The 17,939-nt window shown below is 38.4% G+C and overlaps 1 protein-coding gene across 5 annotated transcripts in view; it reads left to right on the top strand.

Moving 5' to 3' along the window:
* The first annotated feature begins 466 nt into the window (after window positions 1–466).
* Window positions 467–17,939, top strand: part of LOC104612520 (phosphatidylinositol-3-phosphatase myotubularin-1-like) — a 63,988-nt gene continuing 46,515 nt past the window's right edge. For 2 of the 5 annotated variants that reach the window (XM_010279959.3, XM_010279958.3), the window contains exons 1-3: window positions 467–1,056; window positions 1,172–1,240; window positions 4,017–4,091. In XM_010279959.3, coding sequence (XP_010278261.1) covers window positions 925–1,056; window positions 1,172–1,240; window positions 4,017–4,091 — 276 coding nt within the window. In that variant the 5' untranslated portion in view covers window positions 467–924. The remainder of the gene's footprint in view (window positions 1,057–1,171; window positions 1,241–4,016; window positions 4,092–17,939) is intronic. The other 3 variants (XM_088896985.1, XM_088896984.1, XM_010279960.3) reach the window with 3 other exon arrangements.

The raw sequence follows: 17,939 nt of genomic DNA, 5'->3' as shown, positions 1-17,939 counted from the left end.
AAAACCTCGTTTGGTCCGGCCTGTGAATAGGTGTATACTTCAACCCCCCAACCAAAACCCTAGTTGTGTATATGTTATGAATTTGATTCAAATTCCTCTCGCTGAACCAAACAAACACGGGAAATAGGCTATTCTGATGGCAAATCAAACGGACCCTTAAATTTATGAAGGGAAACCGAAAACCTAAAAAACATATAATGTGGTTTTGACAGAAAATAAGCAACAAATAATGGAGAGTTGGTGAAGTTTGGTAATAACTTCACGTCAAAATTTCTGTAATGGTTGATATTGATTTCAGGGATACTTTTACCGCGTGGGTAGATAAAAAAGAATCATTGCTCAGAGCCAACGGTGGAATTGGAAATAGTGGCACGCAAAAAACAAGAGGTCACTTTGGCTGCTTCTTCGTGGAAGGATCGGAGGACCACCGGGCCCACTTTCATTTCCCAGATAAGCAAGATGGTGATGATAGGCTACAAAGAAGCTTTTCGTTTCCCCTTGCTAGTTGGCGGGAAATCACATGTGTGGTTTGTGTTAGGTCGTTGAAGTGGAACCTCCAATCCTCCTGATAGTTGAACGTTTCCCATTTCGACAAGGTCATGATTCCATGAGCCCTGCTCCATCTATAGATGGTATCCACAGTTGGACATATTCCAATCCGACGGATGTCACTTTATTAGTATGAGAATGTTTAGATCAGATGCAAGCAGATCTGATCTACGAGGCTACGACGCCAATTCCTTTCTTATATCGGATCGGGCCAGTCGGTGGGCGGGATCACGTGGGAGCGGCGAAGGGGCGGAGGTTATTTTGAACGGCAGGAGGGCAACAGAGCTGATGTGGGCAGAGCGACTCATGTTTACCTGATTGTCCGTCTCGCAGAGTCTCCGGATCAATTAGCAGACAGACCTGTCTCGTCGAAGAATGGCCGCGCCAAGGCCACGACCTTCTCGTTCTCGATCGGCCTCCCTGCGGGGCTTCGTTGATCAATTATCCGAGTCGGAGAAGATGGAGGGTGCTGGGAATTGGGACGTTCTCGAATGGACTAAGATCGAGGTGCCGTATTTCTAGGGTTTTCAGAAGAATCAGCAGTTAATTTTGATCACAGCCCTCTGTGACGTGCCTTGTAACTTCGTTTTTTTGGTTGCATTCTTGGTATTTCAATTTGCAGCCGGTTTCGAGGTCCGTGCCATATGGTATCAAGGAGTTCCTGTTGGAAGCGGAGGAAATTGCAGCGATTGTATGTTCACGAGCCGCTAAAGAATGCTAAATTATTTGCTTTCTAGATTTATTTTTTATCGTAAACTGGAAACTCTTGTTTTTTGAATCTTTTAGCTTTTGTAATTGCGGAGGATTGAATGTTCATAGTTTACGCATTTGATTCCTTAATTTCTGTTATCGTTGTTTTCTTCTCCCCCACTGCTTCTCGGTTTGGGCGTCACTAGTCCATGGTGGATAAACACAAAGGAATTATTGGGGGGGGGATGCCTATGATGAGATGATCGTGAAGGGGTTATGTGTATGATTCGGTAGCCTGCAGTTAGAATTGCTTAAATGGACTTTCGAACTCCGTATTTTATGGGTCTCTACTCTAGTAAGCCCTCCTGCAAACAGAGATATGCCGCTGCTGTGAACCGGATAGATACATCTTTGAGAACTCCAACTTTCTATATAGCAATAGACGAGGAGGAAAGATGATTCATGGGGCTGTTATGTAGTTTTATGAGAACCATGCTTTCATCTATCCTTTTATCAACTTACATTTTATCTAACTCTTTTTTAAATGATTGCTTTTGAACTGAGGGATTGGTTGGACAGGTCTATTAAAAATAAGGAAGTTTGTCATTGCGCTTGAAGAAGGTGGAGATTACTAACCGCTCAAAGCAGAAGAAAAAAATTATCTCTGAGACCAGTTTAGAGGATTGTGTGCTTTTACAACCAATCAATATCACTCATCAACATCATCATCCAATTTTGCCTCTATACTAGCTAGGATAGGAATAAAAGAGACTTTCTATGGCATGGCTGGGGTAAAGCAAGAAAATACATTTAGTGGATTGGGATAGATTGTGTTTACCAACATTAAATGGGGGTTTATGAATCAGAAGATTATGAGTGACTAATATATTTTTAATAGGTAGTTGGTTTTGACACTTATGTACTCAGCATGAAGCTCTATGGAGAAGAGTGATTGCTGAGGAATTTGATACCAGAAATATTAATTGCGACCCTGGGATTTCATCAATCTCATTCGGGTGTTCTTTGTGGAAGGCATCCAGAAAGTTCTACCCTTTTTTTATTAGAGGAATCAAATGTAAAGTGGGCTTTGGAATTAGGGTGTGGTTTTGGCACGATCCATGTGGGATGGGAGACCTTTAATGGAACTATTTCCTTCACTGTTCTTAGTTGCTTGCAACAATTATACATTGGTGGATGACCTATAAATCATGGCTAGTAGGATTATATGGAAATCTTGCTTTATAAGGAATTTAAATGAATGGGAAGTGAAGGACTTATCAAACCTGATTCAATTATTAGAGGTGTATCATTTGGAGTGGAGCATACCTGATACCAGAGTCTGAATATGGGATAAATCAAAAAACATTTTCTGTCACGTCCTTTTTGAATAAGCTAAATGGTGCTAAAAAGACAACTTTCCACATGAAGAGATTTGAAAACATCCAGTTTTATTGAAGGTTACTTTTATAGTGTGGGTGGCCATCATCACTAGGCAAATGCCTTACAAAGGGCAACTTCATTAATAGAGGTATGGTGCTCCCTGAACCAGGTTGTGTACTTTACTCATAGGATATGGAAACTTCAAACTATGTTTTTATTCATTACCTACTTAGCTCATCTCTCTTTGCTTCTGCAATCTGGTGAACTTTAACCGCACTAAATCAATGGTGGAGCTGATGCAGGGATGGAAGATAGAAGGCTAAAAAAGAGAGACCTAGTGCAATGGAGTATCATCCCTTTATCTATCTTTTGGACCATAGCTCTAGTTCATTCATGGACAACAGCAGAACACTTTCAAAGATATCTCTTACTAGAGTTTTTTTTTTTTTTTTTGACACAAGCCTGTTGTTTCTTGCTTGAATAGAATTGAAGAGTTGAAACATGGTTGCTTTTTGTTGCTTCCTTTTCTACTTGGAGGTGTTCCCTGTAGCTTATAGGTTTTGTATAGTACCTTGTTGTACATGAGAACACACCTGTATATGCTACCCTGTTTAGGCTGATATATAATACAAATGTGTTGTTTTTAAAAAGCACCATTAGTGCTCTTTCCATTCCTCTTGCATCTTCTTTGTTTTCGTTATCTTATTAAATAGTTTACTTAGCCATAATAGGTTCTTTTCTAGACCTTACCAAACTTCTATAATTCTATTTGCTTTCTATTATATCTTAATGCCTTTCGGCCTCATTTACTTTGGAAACTCTAATTTTTGAAAGTACCGATTGACTTCATAAGACACTAATTCCTCCCCCATTAACAGCCTTTTATTTTAGTAAATTTTCAAAATAGTTTTTCCATCTTTAATTGATTTTCTCATATTTTATCAAGATTTTGATTTTCCTCTTTGATGCATGTAACACAATTTAAATATTTGCTATTTGTTTTTCTTATATTTGCAATTTTACAAATTTCATTTTCTTCCTTTGATAGAGTTTGTTACATGCCTAAACTTAGCTTTAATATTTTTTTGTCAAACATTCTTTTCTTTTCTTTAACATAATTTTCCTTTTACATTTCAAAAAAATAAAGAACCATAAATTTAATGAGTGGATAATCCCTGACATTGTGTTTAAGTTGGTAAAATTTATTACTGATGGATTTGACTTATGACAGTTTCTCTATTACATAAATGAAATAATCATATCATGGCATTTCCATTTTCTAGGTCCTAATTTATAATTTTGTGGATAATAATTAAGTAATATAGATCAAGATTTCTTTTAGTCTTTCTTCTGAGTGTTATTTGTTGCCTCATTTTTGTTTGGAAATCTGATCCCAGGGCCAGGGTGTTGTTCTTGTAAATACTGATGAGGCGGGCACCTTATTTGTGACCAATTTTCGCCTTCTTTTTGTGGTAATCTCTACTATCCTCAATTTTTTTGGTAGAATACTGTCCTGACATATGACTTGTTAACTTTTCTTGGCATGCAAGGATCAAGTGTTGGATCTTACTCATAATTTTTTATTCACCAGTTATTTTACGGATGAGTCATGCAAGCTGTTAGTGTTGACTGTATAGGGGCAGTTTGGTCTTTTTATTTATATTTTGGTCTGAGGTGTAATGTTTAAGTTAAGTGATGTGTTCCATACTTAAGTAGGGGCACAACAGTCATTTTGTTTCTATTTATAGAAAACTGTAAATATAACCTAGCTGACTAGAGAGTAGATTTTGCTCTCTAGTTTGAACTGGCCTTTTCTCCTTCATCTCTCTTTCTTCTCCTCTCTTCTCTCTTCTCTCTTTCTTCTCTATTATTAACAAACTAATTCTGGTTCAGATCTGAGTTTTATCACAAACCATGCTACTGTACTACTATTTGCAATACAATGTAACAAACTAGTAGAATGGAAACAAATATTCACAATACCAATGGATCTAGCACTTAGCTTTGGAAACTAGATTGAAACTTAGAAATAAGGGCTAGTTGGATTTGGAATCGAATGTCCAGAATGAATGATGCTGAACTAGGATCTCCCTCAAATACAGTAAGATGACTCTCCACACTCTTGCACTAATGAGAGTTCCTTTCCAATCTGATCAGCAACCATCCACCTCTGGATTCTCCACGTGATAAATCCACATGTTTAAGATTAAATGAGGATCTTCTCTTTTATGGATGCGACATACAAAGAATGAAGTTAGGAAGTTAATGGCACTGACCTCTGAGCTTTGTATGGACCTAGGATTCAGTTGTAAATCATACATGCAATAATCTGAATTAAAAGAAAAGAAATAGGAGAAAAGAAGGAGATTGAAGAGAGAAAAATGATGGAGGAAGAAGATGGAAGAAAAGGAAGAAGAAGAGAGAGTTGTTCTAAAAACTCTCTTCAGCCCTCAATGATCTCTTTTATTATTTTGTTGTAAAAAATAAGGACAAATTACATAAGTGCCCTTAGTAGGGCGTCCATCACTAAAGACAACAATTAAAAACAAGAAAATAGGCCCATAACTAAGGCCCACTACCTACTAATACAAGTCATAAACACAAGTTAAAGAAAAATAAAGAAACTAAGGCCCATTCAACATATTTTCTCTAAAGTCCCCCTCAAGCTAAGCATAGATATTAGTCATGCCCAACTTGCTTACACAATGTTGTAACTTTGCCTTGGGGACACCCTTGGTCAGAACATCTTCTAACTATTGCTCTGAGGCAATAAAAGGAAGGCAAACTTCTCTGGAAGCTACCCTTTCTCTTATAAAATGCCGGTCGACTTCAATATGTTTTGTCCTGTCATACTGAATTGGGTTGTGAGCTATGTAGATCGCAACCTGATTATCACAGTAAAGCATTAAGGGCTTATCATTTTTTTTTGATCAATAACACTTTCATTAAATCATCAGTAGAAAATTTACAGGAGGAAGACAAACACACTTATCTTCCAAGAGCCACAAAGAGCCTCATTAAGGGCTTATCATGTGTAATACCCATCTTCTCTAGAAGTGACTTGAGCCATAACAACTTTGAAACTCGATGTGCTATTGCCCTGTACTTTGCCTCAGCTGAAGACCTAGCTACTATTGACTGTTTCTTACTCCAGGATACAATGTTTCTTGCAACCAAGGCACAGTATAATGATGTAAATCTGCTATCATCAATATTACTCATTCTGCAGTAGCCATATATGTGTCTCTAAGGGCATGCATAAACTAATTGATCACACTAATAGCATGTGAGATATTTAGTCTTGTCATGCAAAGGTATAACAACTTCCCCAAAAGTCTCCGAAACACTACCCTATTTGCTAAAAGCTTACCATTATCAGTTGATAGTTTATGGCTAGTAGACCTGGCAATTGGTTTGGGTGGGTCGGGTTCAGTTGGGTCAAGGCACTTCGGGTTAATTATGGGTCGGGTTGAATTTTGGGTTGGGTTGCTGAATGCTAGACCCTAACCCTAAGTGTGTTCGGGTTAGGGTTGACCCATGGGTCATCCCAAAAAAATAAATGAAATTTAAAAAAATAAAGAAAAACTACATGAAAATGCCAAACTTTAAAGAATTAACCTTAAAATTCCAAATATAAAATAAAAAAACTTGAACATTTAACAATTTAAAGAGTAAAGACTAAATAGAAAAAATTAAAGAGTGGAAACTTTTAACAATGCATAAATAGTCTCAATTAGACTTGACAATCAGGTCAGCGGGTTGACCCATGACCCAACCCAACCCAACCCAGCCCAGTTTTTTTTCTGGGTTGGGTCGGGTCAGGTCATTCTCACATTTAGGTAGCTAAATATGGGACCCTAACCCTGTTTTTTTTGGGTTGGGTTCGTGGGTTGGGTCAACTTTTTGCCAGGTCTAATGGCTAGCATCAATAGGTGTAGAAACAGGTTTGGCACCAAGTTTCCTAGTTTCTGTGAGAATATCTAACACATACTTCCGTTAGGAGATGAAGATGCCATCTTTAGACCTAATAACTTCGATTCCCAGGAAATATCTCAATTCTCTTAAATCCTTAATTTCAAATTCTGAGTTAAGGAATGTCTTGAGTTCCTAAACTTCCTCTGTATCACTCCCTGTATCGACAATATCATCAACATAAACAATGAGGAAGGTAACTTGAGTGCCTTTCCTCTTCACACACAAGGTATGATCGGGCTGTGTCTTTGCATAGCCAAACTCAACAAGTGCAGCTCTAAATCTATCAAACCAAGCTTGTGGGGATTGCTTGAAGCCATAAAGAGATTTCTTCAACTTGCATACCTTGCCTTGCATTTCCTTACCATACATACCTAGTGGAAGTGACATAAACCTCTTCAGTCAAGTCTCCATTTCAGAAAGCACTCTTCATATCAAATTGATATAAGGGCCAGTCATAAACCACTGCCAAGGATAATAGAACTCTCACTGTGGTCATTTTTGCAACTGATGAGAAAGTCTCCATATAATCAATTCCATATACTTGAGTATAACCCTTGATTACTAGCCGAGTTTTATACCATTCATGGTGCCATCAGCATGATACTTGATAGTGAACACCCACTTACATCCTATTGGTTCCTTCCCATGAGGCAAATCCACAATACCCCAGGTATGATTTTTACGAAGTGCTTCTATTTCAGTTCTCATAGCCTCCTTCCATTCTGGCTTAAACAAGGCTTCTGTAACTGACTTGGGTAAAGACTGATAAGAAATGGAGGCTAAGAAAAAATAACAAGATGGGGATAACAGGCTATAAGACAGGTGTTTGGAAATACTATGTGTTGTACATTTCCTCTTACCTTTTCTCATAGAAATAGGTAGGTCCAAGTCTGGGAAGGGAGGTTCTGGAGCAGGCGGGGTGTAATGAGAAATATCATCAATAAATAGAATAAAATATTTATAACCACCCAGGCAAGGTAAATGGTGTGGCCTCTACACGTCAGAGTGAACAATATGAAAAGGAACTGCAGATCTTTTATTACTTGCAGAATAAGAGTTTCTACAATGCTTTGACAATTTGCATGACTCACAATGTAGACTCGACAACTTAGTCTCTTTAATTAAATCTGGAAACAAAAGACTCAACGAAGAAAAAGAAATACGACCCAAACGATAATGACATAACATAATACGACTGACTGACTCTAACACATTTGAACCAAAAGCTACTCGCAGAGGTGATACTTGACTTTGTCCAGGCATGTCCAGCAGGTGTATCCCATTCACCTCATGGCCACTTCCAACCACCTTCTGAGAGTAAGAAGGGAAAAAGGTCACATTGCAATTCAAAGATTTTGTTAAATTACTAACTGAAAGCAAATTAGTGTTTAACTTAGGAACATGAAGAACTGAGGATAAGGTGAGAGTGTCTGAAGCTTTGATGCTTCCCTTTCCAGAGATCGGAGCAAGAGAGCCATATCGATAAGGGTGATCTGATCTCGGCCAGACAAAAGCTGGTAAGTAGAAAATAAATCGGACACACTAGTCATGTGGTCCAAGGGATCCTACGATTACTTGATATAGAAGCATGATTTGCAGTAGCACAAATACTTGAATGTGCATATGCACATGGAGAGGGAACTATCTCTGATGAAGTAGGTGCTTTAGTAGTAGACTTTAGATGACTAATTATTCGACCATACTTCTCCTACTCAGCCCTGGCGGCTGCTAGTTGCTCTCCCACTAACTTCTCACCACTATGCCCTTATTCACTCTGTGAGGAGGTGGCTACATTTGCATTTCCACCTTTCACATTCTCATTCCTTTTTCCATTGTTTGCATTCTTGAGTTTAGGCTTCTTATAGTATTCACAAACGACATCTTTCTTCCTAGTGTTGACTTTCGGCTTCATCTTGGCATTAGCATAGTGATCCATCTGCAGCTCTACAGACTGAACTTTTCTCCTGCTCTCCTCACTACTCACCATAGCATAAGCCTGAGATAAAGTCACCTCATCCTTCGCCAAAACGTTTTGTCTCACAATATCATTCTTTGGGTTGAATCTGGTTAAGGAACTCAAAAACCCGATTTCTTTCCACCAGCTTCCTATGTGTTTTAGCATCCTTTGTACACCTCCAAACCACAGTTTCCAAATCAATCTCCTGCCAAAGAGATTTTAGCATGGAGAAGTAAACAACTAAGGGCTTCTCCCCCTGTCTTAGATTATTCACATCATTCTTTAATTTGTAAGCCCGAGCAACATTCGATTTTTGGGAATAGGTCTTCGTGACATTATCCCACACCTCCTTTGCAGTTTCCATCCACAAGTAGTGCTGACTAATTTGTGCCTGCACATAATTCACTAACCAACCCACTACTGTGTAATTCTCCTGCATCAACCTCTCATGGGTAGGGTCATCCTCCCCTGGTTTCTTCTTGCTCTTGGTGATATAACCCCATTTCCCTTTACTACACACATGTATCTTAATAGTCTGAGACCAAGTTAAATAATTGGTCCCATCCAGCTTTATAGTGGTCATTGCTTCAAAAAGATTCTCCATTAAGCCTCCTTGTCCAAACCCAGAATGTGGGATATTTGGTTTTTCTTCTAGTTTACTCCATTGAGTGAAACTGATATCAAAATAAGTTTCAACTAAGCTAGAATTTCTATTCCAAGCAAAAAAGAAAAAAAAAAACACATTCTTCAAACAAATCAAATCTAGAGTTTCACAAGACCCGTCTGAAGGGGAGTAGAGGAGAAAGTTCAACTGCTACTACTAGAGCTTCTAGAACCCTATCCAACTCAAATCACCCTTAATGAAAATCAAAAGGGTACCCTTTGAACTCCAAGCACCAGCTTCCAAGGTTTGAAATGTCGATGCCGATGGGAATCTCGCTTACCCAAATATAGGACATATGTTGGTAATGTCAGAAATGTTGGATGGAAATATTGTAAAAATTATAGACATTGTGGAAATATTATGAAATATGCAATGATATTCTGTAAAATGATAAAATAAACATTAATGCACCTTTCTAGACTATTATCTTCCATGATGCATATCTTTTTGTTCTAATAAATAATTAGAATTAATATAAACAATATAAACCATTTAATATTTTTATTATTAAGAAAATTATTTTATCTTATTCTAATAAGTAATTAGTTTAAGTAATGTTTTTATTATTATATAAGATATCTCTCTATTTTTGGTTTTTATGAATATTTTATCTCAAATATAAACTTTCTTATTATTATTTCATTATACAATATTACTATATAAACTATTTATTAAATCATATAAATTAGACAAACCATTTAATATTTTATTATTATAAACATTTTATTTAATTTTAATAAGTAGTTAGTTTAATAATTTGTTTTTATGAATATTTTATATTTTATCTTAAATATTAATTTTCTTATTATTTATTCATTTTTGTTGGCTTTTATAACGAGGGTCTATAATATTACTATAGACCTTCATATACTTGTAATAAGACTATAGGAATATATTAAAGATTCTTTTTATAAGTTTTCTATTAGGAGGTCTATAGTATTACAATAGACCTTTTTTTTTATAAATATACAATAGACCCTATTGCACTATAACATACTTGTAATTATGTTTTAAAGATTCCATTTAGAGGCTTTCTTTTGTGATGGTCTATAGACTAATAGACCATCATGTACTGTGGCATATCTTTTATAACATAAACTTAAACATTTAGGCTTAAGGGTTCATTTGTCATTCGAACCCTCAACCTTAAATTTTGAAGACTCTACAAAGGTGCAAAGATGTAGTGCGACTGTGCGAGGGTTTTAGGAATCCACAGATGAAGACGAAGAAATAGAAGAGGAAGATGAAGACAATCATTCTCCTCATCTTCTATTTTTTCCTTTTTCCCCTTATTTTTCATAGTTATTCACTGTGAGAGGGAAGTAGGGATAGTATTGCATACCTGAATCAAGATGAGACTTGAGGGTGAGATGAGAGCAATTTCTTTTGGAGTTTTAGATGTCCAGTGTCCTATGTCTTGTTCCAATAAGGTATTTCAGCACAAGACCGAGGGTAGAAGCCACTCCTGTGCCTATTTGAGCCTGAAATTGTAGTTCTTCCAGCTTCAGGTAAGTAAACTTAAAACTTCTTTTTTCCCATTTAACCTCTCTGTTTTTCTCTTTTTGTTTATGATGAAATTTGATTGTCTTCACTTTGAATATATGCTGGTTTGTTGACATTTGGATGAAATGTATCGAAATATTGTATTTTTTTTGTTTTTTTAAACGACATAGGCGATATTTACCGAAATGGTCAAAATATCGACCGACATTTTGTATATTTTTAATTCAAGTGAGAGTTCATGTCATGACATTTTAAACCGTGCCAGCTCCAAAGTGTCTCTTGGACTTGTAACTAGTTTCTTTAGTTGTCTAGGGTTTTTGGGAAAAAACTCTAAGAACCTGCCTTGGGCTTCAACTAGGGATGTGAAACTTCACAAAACCTCTCCAAAAACCCTCCCAACTGGGCTACATAAGCTGCTCCTTAATCAGCTGATCAATTCTACATGCATATTGTGTATGGGCAAAGAGAAGAAAGAAAGAAGGTGAGAACCTGCTCTGATACCAAGTTGTAAACCACACATGCAATAATCTGAATTAAAAGAAAAGAAATAGGAGAAAAGAAGGAGATTGAAGAGCGAGAAGTGAGGAAGAAGATGAAAGAAAAGAAAGAAGAAGAGAGAGTTGTTCTAAAAGCTCTCTTCAGCCCCTAATGATCTCTTTTATTCTTTTGTTGTAAAAAAAAGGACAATTACATGGGTGTCCTTAGTAGGGCATCCATCACTAAAGACAGCAATAAAAAACAAGAAAACAGGCCCATAACTAAGGCCCACTACCTACTAACACAAGTCATAAACATAACTTAAAGAAAAACAAAGAAACTAAGGCCCATCATCTCTACAGATTCTTTTAATGCATGTGCAGTTTCTGTTTACTACCATCCTTGAGCAGCCATGTTGCATGGCTTCCTGTGATTTGGTTTAACATAATTGAGAAAGATGTTTTTCTTTTGATTAAAAATTCTGCTCTATTTTCTCTTCATATTTCGCTATTTTTTCTACTGCTACAGTGATATGAACAGTGTCTACCGTTCAGATCAGGTTAAATTTGTTTCAACACTTGATTATCTTCAGCTTCCATATTCAGGCTGCATTATTATCATTCTGACTTCCAGATGGTTAATAACCCCTAATGTTCTCTAGGTAACTGGTTCATTTTTTGCTTAACATCATAAGCCATGAGAGTTGTACTGAATTTAATAATCTCATATTCTCAAGCATGATAGAAAATCTGCAAACCACAGTCACAAGGTGGGCTTGGAATAAGAAACCCTAAGCTTTTCAACCTTGCCCTATTGGGAAGTTGGCTGTGGAGATTTTCTTTAGAACCAAACAAACTCTGGAGGAAGGTGATTGAGGAGAAATATGGCTTAAGGAACAATGGATGGGATGCTGGTATTCGCTCTGGCATCTATGGTGGGGTGTGGAAAGGAATTTGGAAGGCTTACAGGCAGTTCAGCAGTGGTGTTAAATTTAAAGTAGGAGATGGAAGAAAAACCAGGTTCTGGTTAGACCAGTGGGCTGGTGACAACACCCTAAGAGAGCTGTTCCTGGCCCAGTACAATGTGGCTGTAGATAAGGAAGCCTTGGTGGCCGATTCTGTGTCTCCAGGAAGGTAGGCTATGCTGGGTTCCTCTCTGTTGTAATATGTAGTGGCCTGTGGCCTAGTAGGGGCATTTCTGCCCTTTCCTCTTGTAATTTCTTATGAGCTGTCGCCCTAAGTATATTTACCAACTTAGGTGCCGCCAGCTTTAGATTTGAATGCAATCTCTTTTTTTCTCTCTTCCTCTCTTCTCTCTTCTCTCTTCTCTGTCGAACTACATGGTATCAGAGCATCTCTGATATGGGCGCAAGTTCTCTCTTCTTCTCAGATCGTGATTTCCTTCCTTTTCTGGAAATCCATTTTTTCTCAGATCGTGATTTCTTCTTCTGGGCGCAACCTTCAGCCCTAATTTTTTTTTCTCTTATCTCTTGGTTGCTGTACCAAGGAGAAGGGTGTGGTGGCAGCCGAATGCAGTAAAAGATATCTCCAGATCTGTGGTGGCAACCGAATGCAGTAAGGTGATTTTCTCAGTTTGTGGTGGCAGCCGAATGCACCAAAACTTGATTTTCTGAGGAGTTTTTCTATATACTGTGGGTCGTGGAAGACAGGTATGTACTGTTACATTCACACGTAAGCATTTGACCATTGTGAATGTCACAGTTTTGAGGATTGTAGGGACTGGTTGTCTCTTCCTCCTGGAAACCGAAGTGTTTCATCGAAAAGTTATCACCTACAGTACTGTCAAACTTTGTTTTTGGAGACTCCTATTTTTTTTTTTCAGACAAAACCCCTCTATATCAGATTCAGTTTTTTAAAAAACAGCAGTAGATTTTCTGTGAAAATGCTACTGAGGATTCAGCAGCCTCTAGTATTACTTCCCAGCAAGGAAACTTAAATGGGGGGATGGACGGCATGAATTTCTCCATGTCCATTACTCCATTTGATGGTCTGAACTATCTGGAATGGTCCAAAGGCATCAAACTTTATGTTACAGCTAGGGGGAAGGCTGGTTATATAAGTGGAAAAATAAAAGAACCAAAGTCCGGTACTGCTGAACATGATCAGTGGGATCAAGAAAACAGCATGGTTATGTCATGGCTGTTAGGCTCCATTTTACCTCGTGTAAGGAAAAATTTCATATGGGCTAACACAGCCTGTGAAATTTGGGAACAAGCCAAGGCAACCTATTCTGAATAGAGGCACTTTGCCAAGATTTATCAACTTCAAGCAGAATCGTCTACGTGTAGACAAGGGGACCGTAGCCTATCTACATACTACTCAGCCCTTACATCTGTTTGGAAGGAGCTAGACTATTATCAGACTATTGACTGGAGGAATGATGAAGATGCACTTGACTATAAAAAAACTTCTCCCAACAATGGATTTTTGCTTTCTTGCATGGGCTGAATCCGGATTATGAGCCTCTCCGGGTGCAGATTTTGGGAAATAGGGAACTTCCTTTAGTTCTGGAAGTATATGCTTTAGTCCAACCTGAAGAGAGCAGGAAAAATCTCATGAATATTTCTGAGGGGGAGCAACCTATTGCCCTAGCTGCAAGAGGGGTAACACATGAATGAAAAAGGGGGAACCAAGGAAAGGTGAAGATAAAGACAAATTGTGGTGTACTCATTGCTAGAAGCCTAGACACACCCGAGAAACTTGTTGGGAGTTAGTGGGGAAGCCCAAGTGGGCAACCAAAAATCAAGACACTTCAAAGAAGCCTCCTCAGAAGAAGTTTACTTCTACAAATCTGGCCATAGAAGACTATCAGCAGAATAATCAGACTACTGTTTTTCCCCAAGAACATCCCAGTGGTTCCGATCCCAAGGAAGACATCATCAACTCCTTAAGAGATCATTTGGAATTGTATGGTAGGTGCTTCCGCATTTCATGTGTGTACCTCTGCTCACGAGTCACCTTGGGTCATTGACTCAGGGGCATTAAACCATATGATTGGTAAGTCCAATCTCTTTCAGACCTACACTCTTTTCTCTAGAAGGAATAAAGTGAGACTTGCTGATGGGTCTCTATCCACCATTGCTGGTCAGGGATCTGTATCCCTTCCGGATGGCCTTGTCTTATCCAATACCCTTCATGTTCCTAAGCTTCCTATTAATTTGTTATCTATAAGCAGTATTACTCAGTCCTTAAATTGTTGTGTAACCTTTTTCCCCCATTTTTGTGTTTAATAGGATTTAACCTCGGGGAGGACAATTGGTAAAGGAAATATGGTTGATAGCCTCTACATCTTGGAGAATAAAGCTGGTCCTGTAGCATCAACCTCTATGAGTCTTATGAGTCAGTCTACAAACAATCAACTATGGTTATGGCATAATCGCCTTGGTCATTTGTCCTTTGAGTTTTTGAAAGTTGTGTTTCCTGAATTGTTCAAGTTAGTGTCTATTACTAGTTTGCATTGTCAAGCGTGTTAGTTGAGCAAGCATTGTAGAACAACTTTTTCTTCTAATAATAAAAGATCTACTTTGCCTTTCCATGTTGTTTTTTCTGATGTTTGGGGCCCTGTAAACATACCTACTGAGGGTGGATACAAGTACTTTATCAGCTTTATTGATGACTATTCGAGATACACTTGGCTATATCCCATGCATTCGAGAGAAGAGGTTCCCAAGATTGTGCAAGATTTCCACTGCATGCTTTCCATTCAATTTCATGTTGAAGTCCAAATCTTCCAATCGGATAATGCGAAGGAGTATTTCCATCATGACTTAGCCGAGTTCTTGTCTTCTCATGGATCTCTTCATAAAAGCTCATGTGCTAGAATACCACAATAGAATGGCGCTGCTGAAAGGAAGAACCGCCACCTCCTCGAAGTTGCCCGCAGTATGATGCTTCACATGCATGTTCCAAAACGTTTTTGGGTTGATGTTATGATGACTGCAACTTATGTTATTAATCGTATGCCATCGCGCCTCCTACAATTCAAGGCCCCACATCAACTTCTTTTTCCTCAATCCCCTTTTTTTCCATTCCTTTATGTGTGTTTGGGTGTAAATGTTTTGTTCATGATCTTTCTCCCAGCCAGGGTAAATTGTATACCAAATCTGTTCCATGTGATTTCTTGGGTTATCCCTCTTCCCAGAAAGGTTACAAATGCTTCAATCTGGTCACACATAAGTACTTTGTGTCGATGGATGTGTCATTCTTTGAATCTGAACCCTTCTTCCATGCCTCTCCTTAGGGGAGAATAGTGTGAAGGAGGAGAGGCAAACTCCAACTCTTCAAATTCCTCTTCCTTCTATTCCTGGCTCATCTCCATTTCGTGTCTTCTTGAGGCGCCGTAAGGGACAGCTGAACTCAAAGGTTGTGGAGCAACTTGAGACTATACATCCAGCACCATCTGACTCCTTGAAGGAAAATCCAAGTACCCTTGTTCCTTTTGATATTACTGAACCTATTGCTATTGATGACTCTACTAATGATCTTGATATCCCAATTGCTCATAGAAAAGGGATTCAATCATGTACTACTAAGCATCCTATTGCTTAGTTCTTATCCTACAAAAACATTGCTCCTTCATTTCGTGCCTTTTTGACTGTCATTGATTGTGTCTCCATTCCCAAAAGTGTTGCAAAAGCCTTATGTATACCTGAATGGACAGAGGCAATGAAGGAAGAAATTAGTGCTCTTCACAAAAACAACACTTGGGAGTTGGTGAATCTTCCTGAAGGAAAAGAGCCAGTGGGTATTCACAGTAAAGCACAGAGTAGATGGGTCAGTTGAGAGGTATCAAGCCAGGTTAGTTGCAAAAGGGTATACTCAGGTGTATTGAGATTTTGTCCCGGTTGCTAAAATGAACACTATTCGGATTATACTATCCTTGGCTGTTAACTTTGATTGGGAGCTCCACCAACTGGACATAAAAAATGCATTCTTAAATGGAGATCTAGAAGAAGAAGTGTACATGATTCAACTTTCTGGGTTTGTAGCACAAGGGTGTGAAGGGAAAGTCTACAAACTAAAAAAATCTTTATATGGTTTGAAACAATCCCCAAGAGCCTGGTTCAGTAGATTTCACTTGATCCTTCAACAAATTGGGTTCAAGAAGTGCCAATATGACCATACTTTATTTGTCAAGAGAAATAAGAAGAATGTTGTGGTATTAATTTTCTATGTTGATGACATTGTGATTACAAGGAATTGGGACTTTGAGATTAAGAAGGTCAAAGAATCCCTTGCTATGCGGTTTGAGGTGAAAGATCTGGGACAACTACGTTATTTCCTTGCTATTGAGGTTGCTCACTCAAAAAGGGGCATCTTCATTTCCCAAAGGAAGTATGTCTTAGATCTCTTGCAAGACACTGGAAAGTTAGGAGCAAAGCCTGTAGATTCTCCTATTGAGGAAAACCATCGGCTTGGTGATTGTAGGAGAGAACCCGTGATAGATGTCAAGAAATTTCAAAGGCTGGTAGGAAGACTTCTCTACCTATCAATGACTCAACCAGATATAGTTTATGTTGTTGGTGTACTTAGCCAGTTTATGCATGCACTAACATCCTCTCATTTAGAGGCAGCCGAGAGGGTGCTCAAGTATCCGAAGAGTATCTAGGAACTGGGTTACTTTTCAAGAAACATGATCATATGAAAGTGGAAGTCTACACAGATGCAGATTGGGCTGGGGTATTTGATGATAGAAAATCAACTAGTGGATACTGTACCTTTGTTGGTGGAAACTTGGTTACTTGGAGAAGCAAAAAACAAAGTGTTGTGGTTAAATCTAGTGCTGAAGCTGAATATAGAGCCATGACGCATGGAGTTGCCGAAGTACTATGGGTAAAGAATTTGATTAGAGAGTTGGGTCTCTCTGTTGATGGCCCAATGTCTCTCTACTATGACAACAAGGCAGCCATTAACATTGCTGCCAATCCAGTTCTTCATGACAGGACCAAGCATATTGAAGTTGACAAGCACTTCATAAGGGAGAAACTCGAAAAGGGGGAAGTCTGTACTCCTTAAATTAGTTCCAAGGAACAACTAGCAGATGTTCTTACAAAGGGCCTTCACTATCTACGACATAATGAACTATGTAAAAAGTTGGGTATGATTGACATATATGCTCCAACTTGAGGGGGAGTGTTGTAATATGTAGCGGCCTGTGGCCTAGTAGGGGCATTTCTACCCTTTCCTCTTGTAATTTCTTATGAGCTGTCGCCCTAAGTATATATTACCAACTTAGGTACCGCCAGCTTTAGATTTGAATACAATCTCTTTTTTATCTCTTCTCTCTTCCTCTCTTCTCTCTTCTCTGTCGAACTACACTCTCTTTAGGAGAAGTTTCAATGACTGGGAAATTCGGCAGATGGCAGATTTTCTTAATCTGTTACAAGACCAACAGCTAAGTTTTCAGGAGCAAGATTCAACAGTTTGGAAATGGTCAAAATCCAGAGAATTCACAGTCAAATCCTTCTACAATTTTCTGGTGGGAAGGTCTGAAGCCCCCTTTCCCAGCAAGGCCATTTGGGGGAGCTTGGCTTCTCCAAAAATCAAGTTTTTTGTTTGGGTGGCAGCTCTGGAGAGGTGTTTGTCCAAAGAAATGCTGCTGAATAAAGGTCTTAATCTGCCAGTTTGGAGGTGCTATTTTTGCAATATGCAAATGGAAGCTTCTGGGCATCTCTTCTTCCTTCATTGCAAGTTTAGTTCTGCAGTATGGGCACAATTCTTCAAA

This window comes from Nelumbo nucifera, chromosome 2 (assembly GCF_055504915.1).
Source record: "Nelumbo nucifera cultivar China Antique chromosome 2, China Antique-T2T, whole genome shotgun sequence".
Classification (NCBI taxonomy): Eukaryota; Viridiplantae; Streptophyta; class Magnoliopsida; order Proteales; family Nelumbonaceae; genus Nelumbo; species Nelumbo nucifera.
Note: the sequence above shows the minus strand (reverse complement) of the source record. Positions and strands in the feature narration are given on the sequence as shown.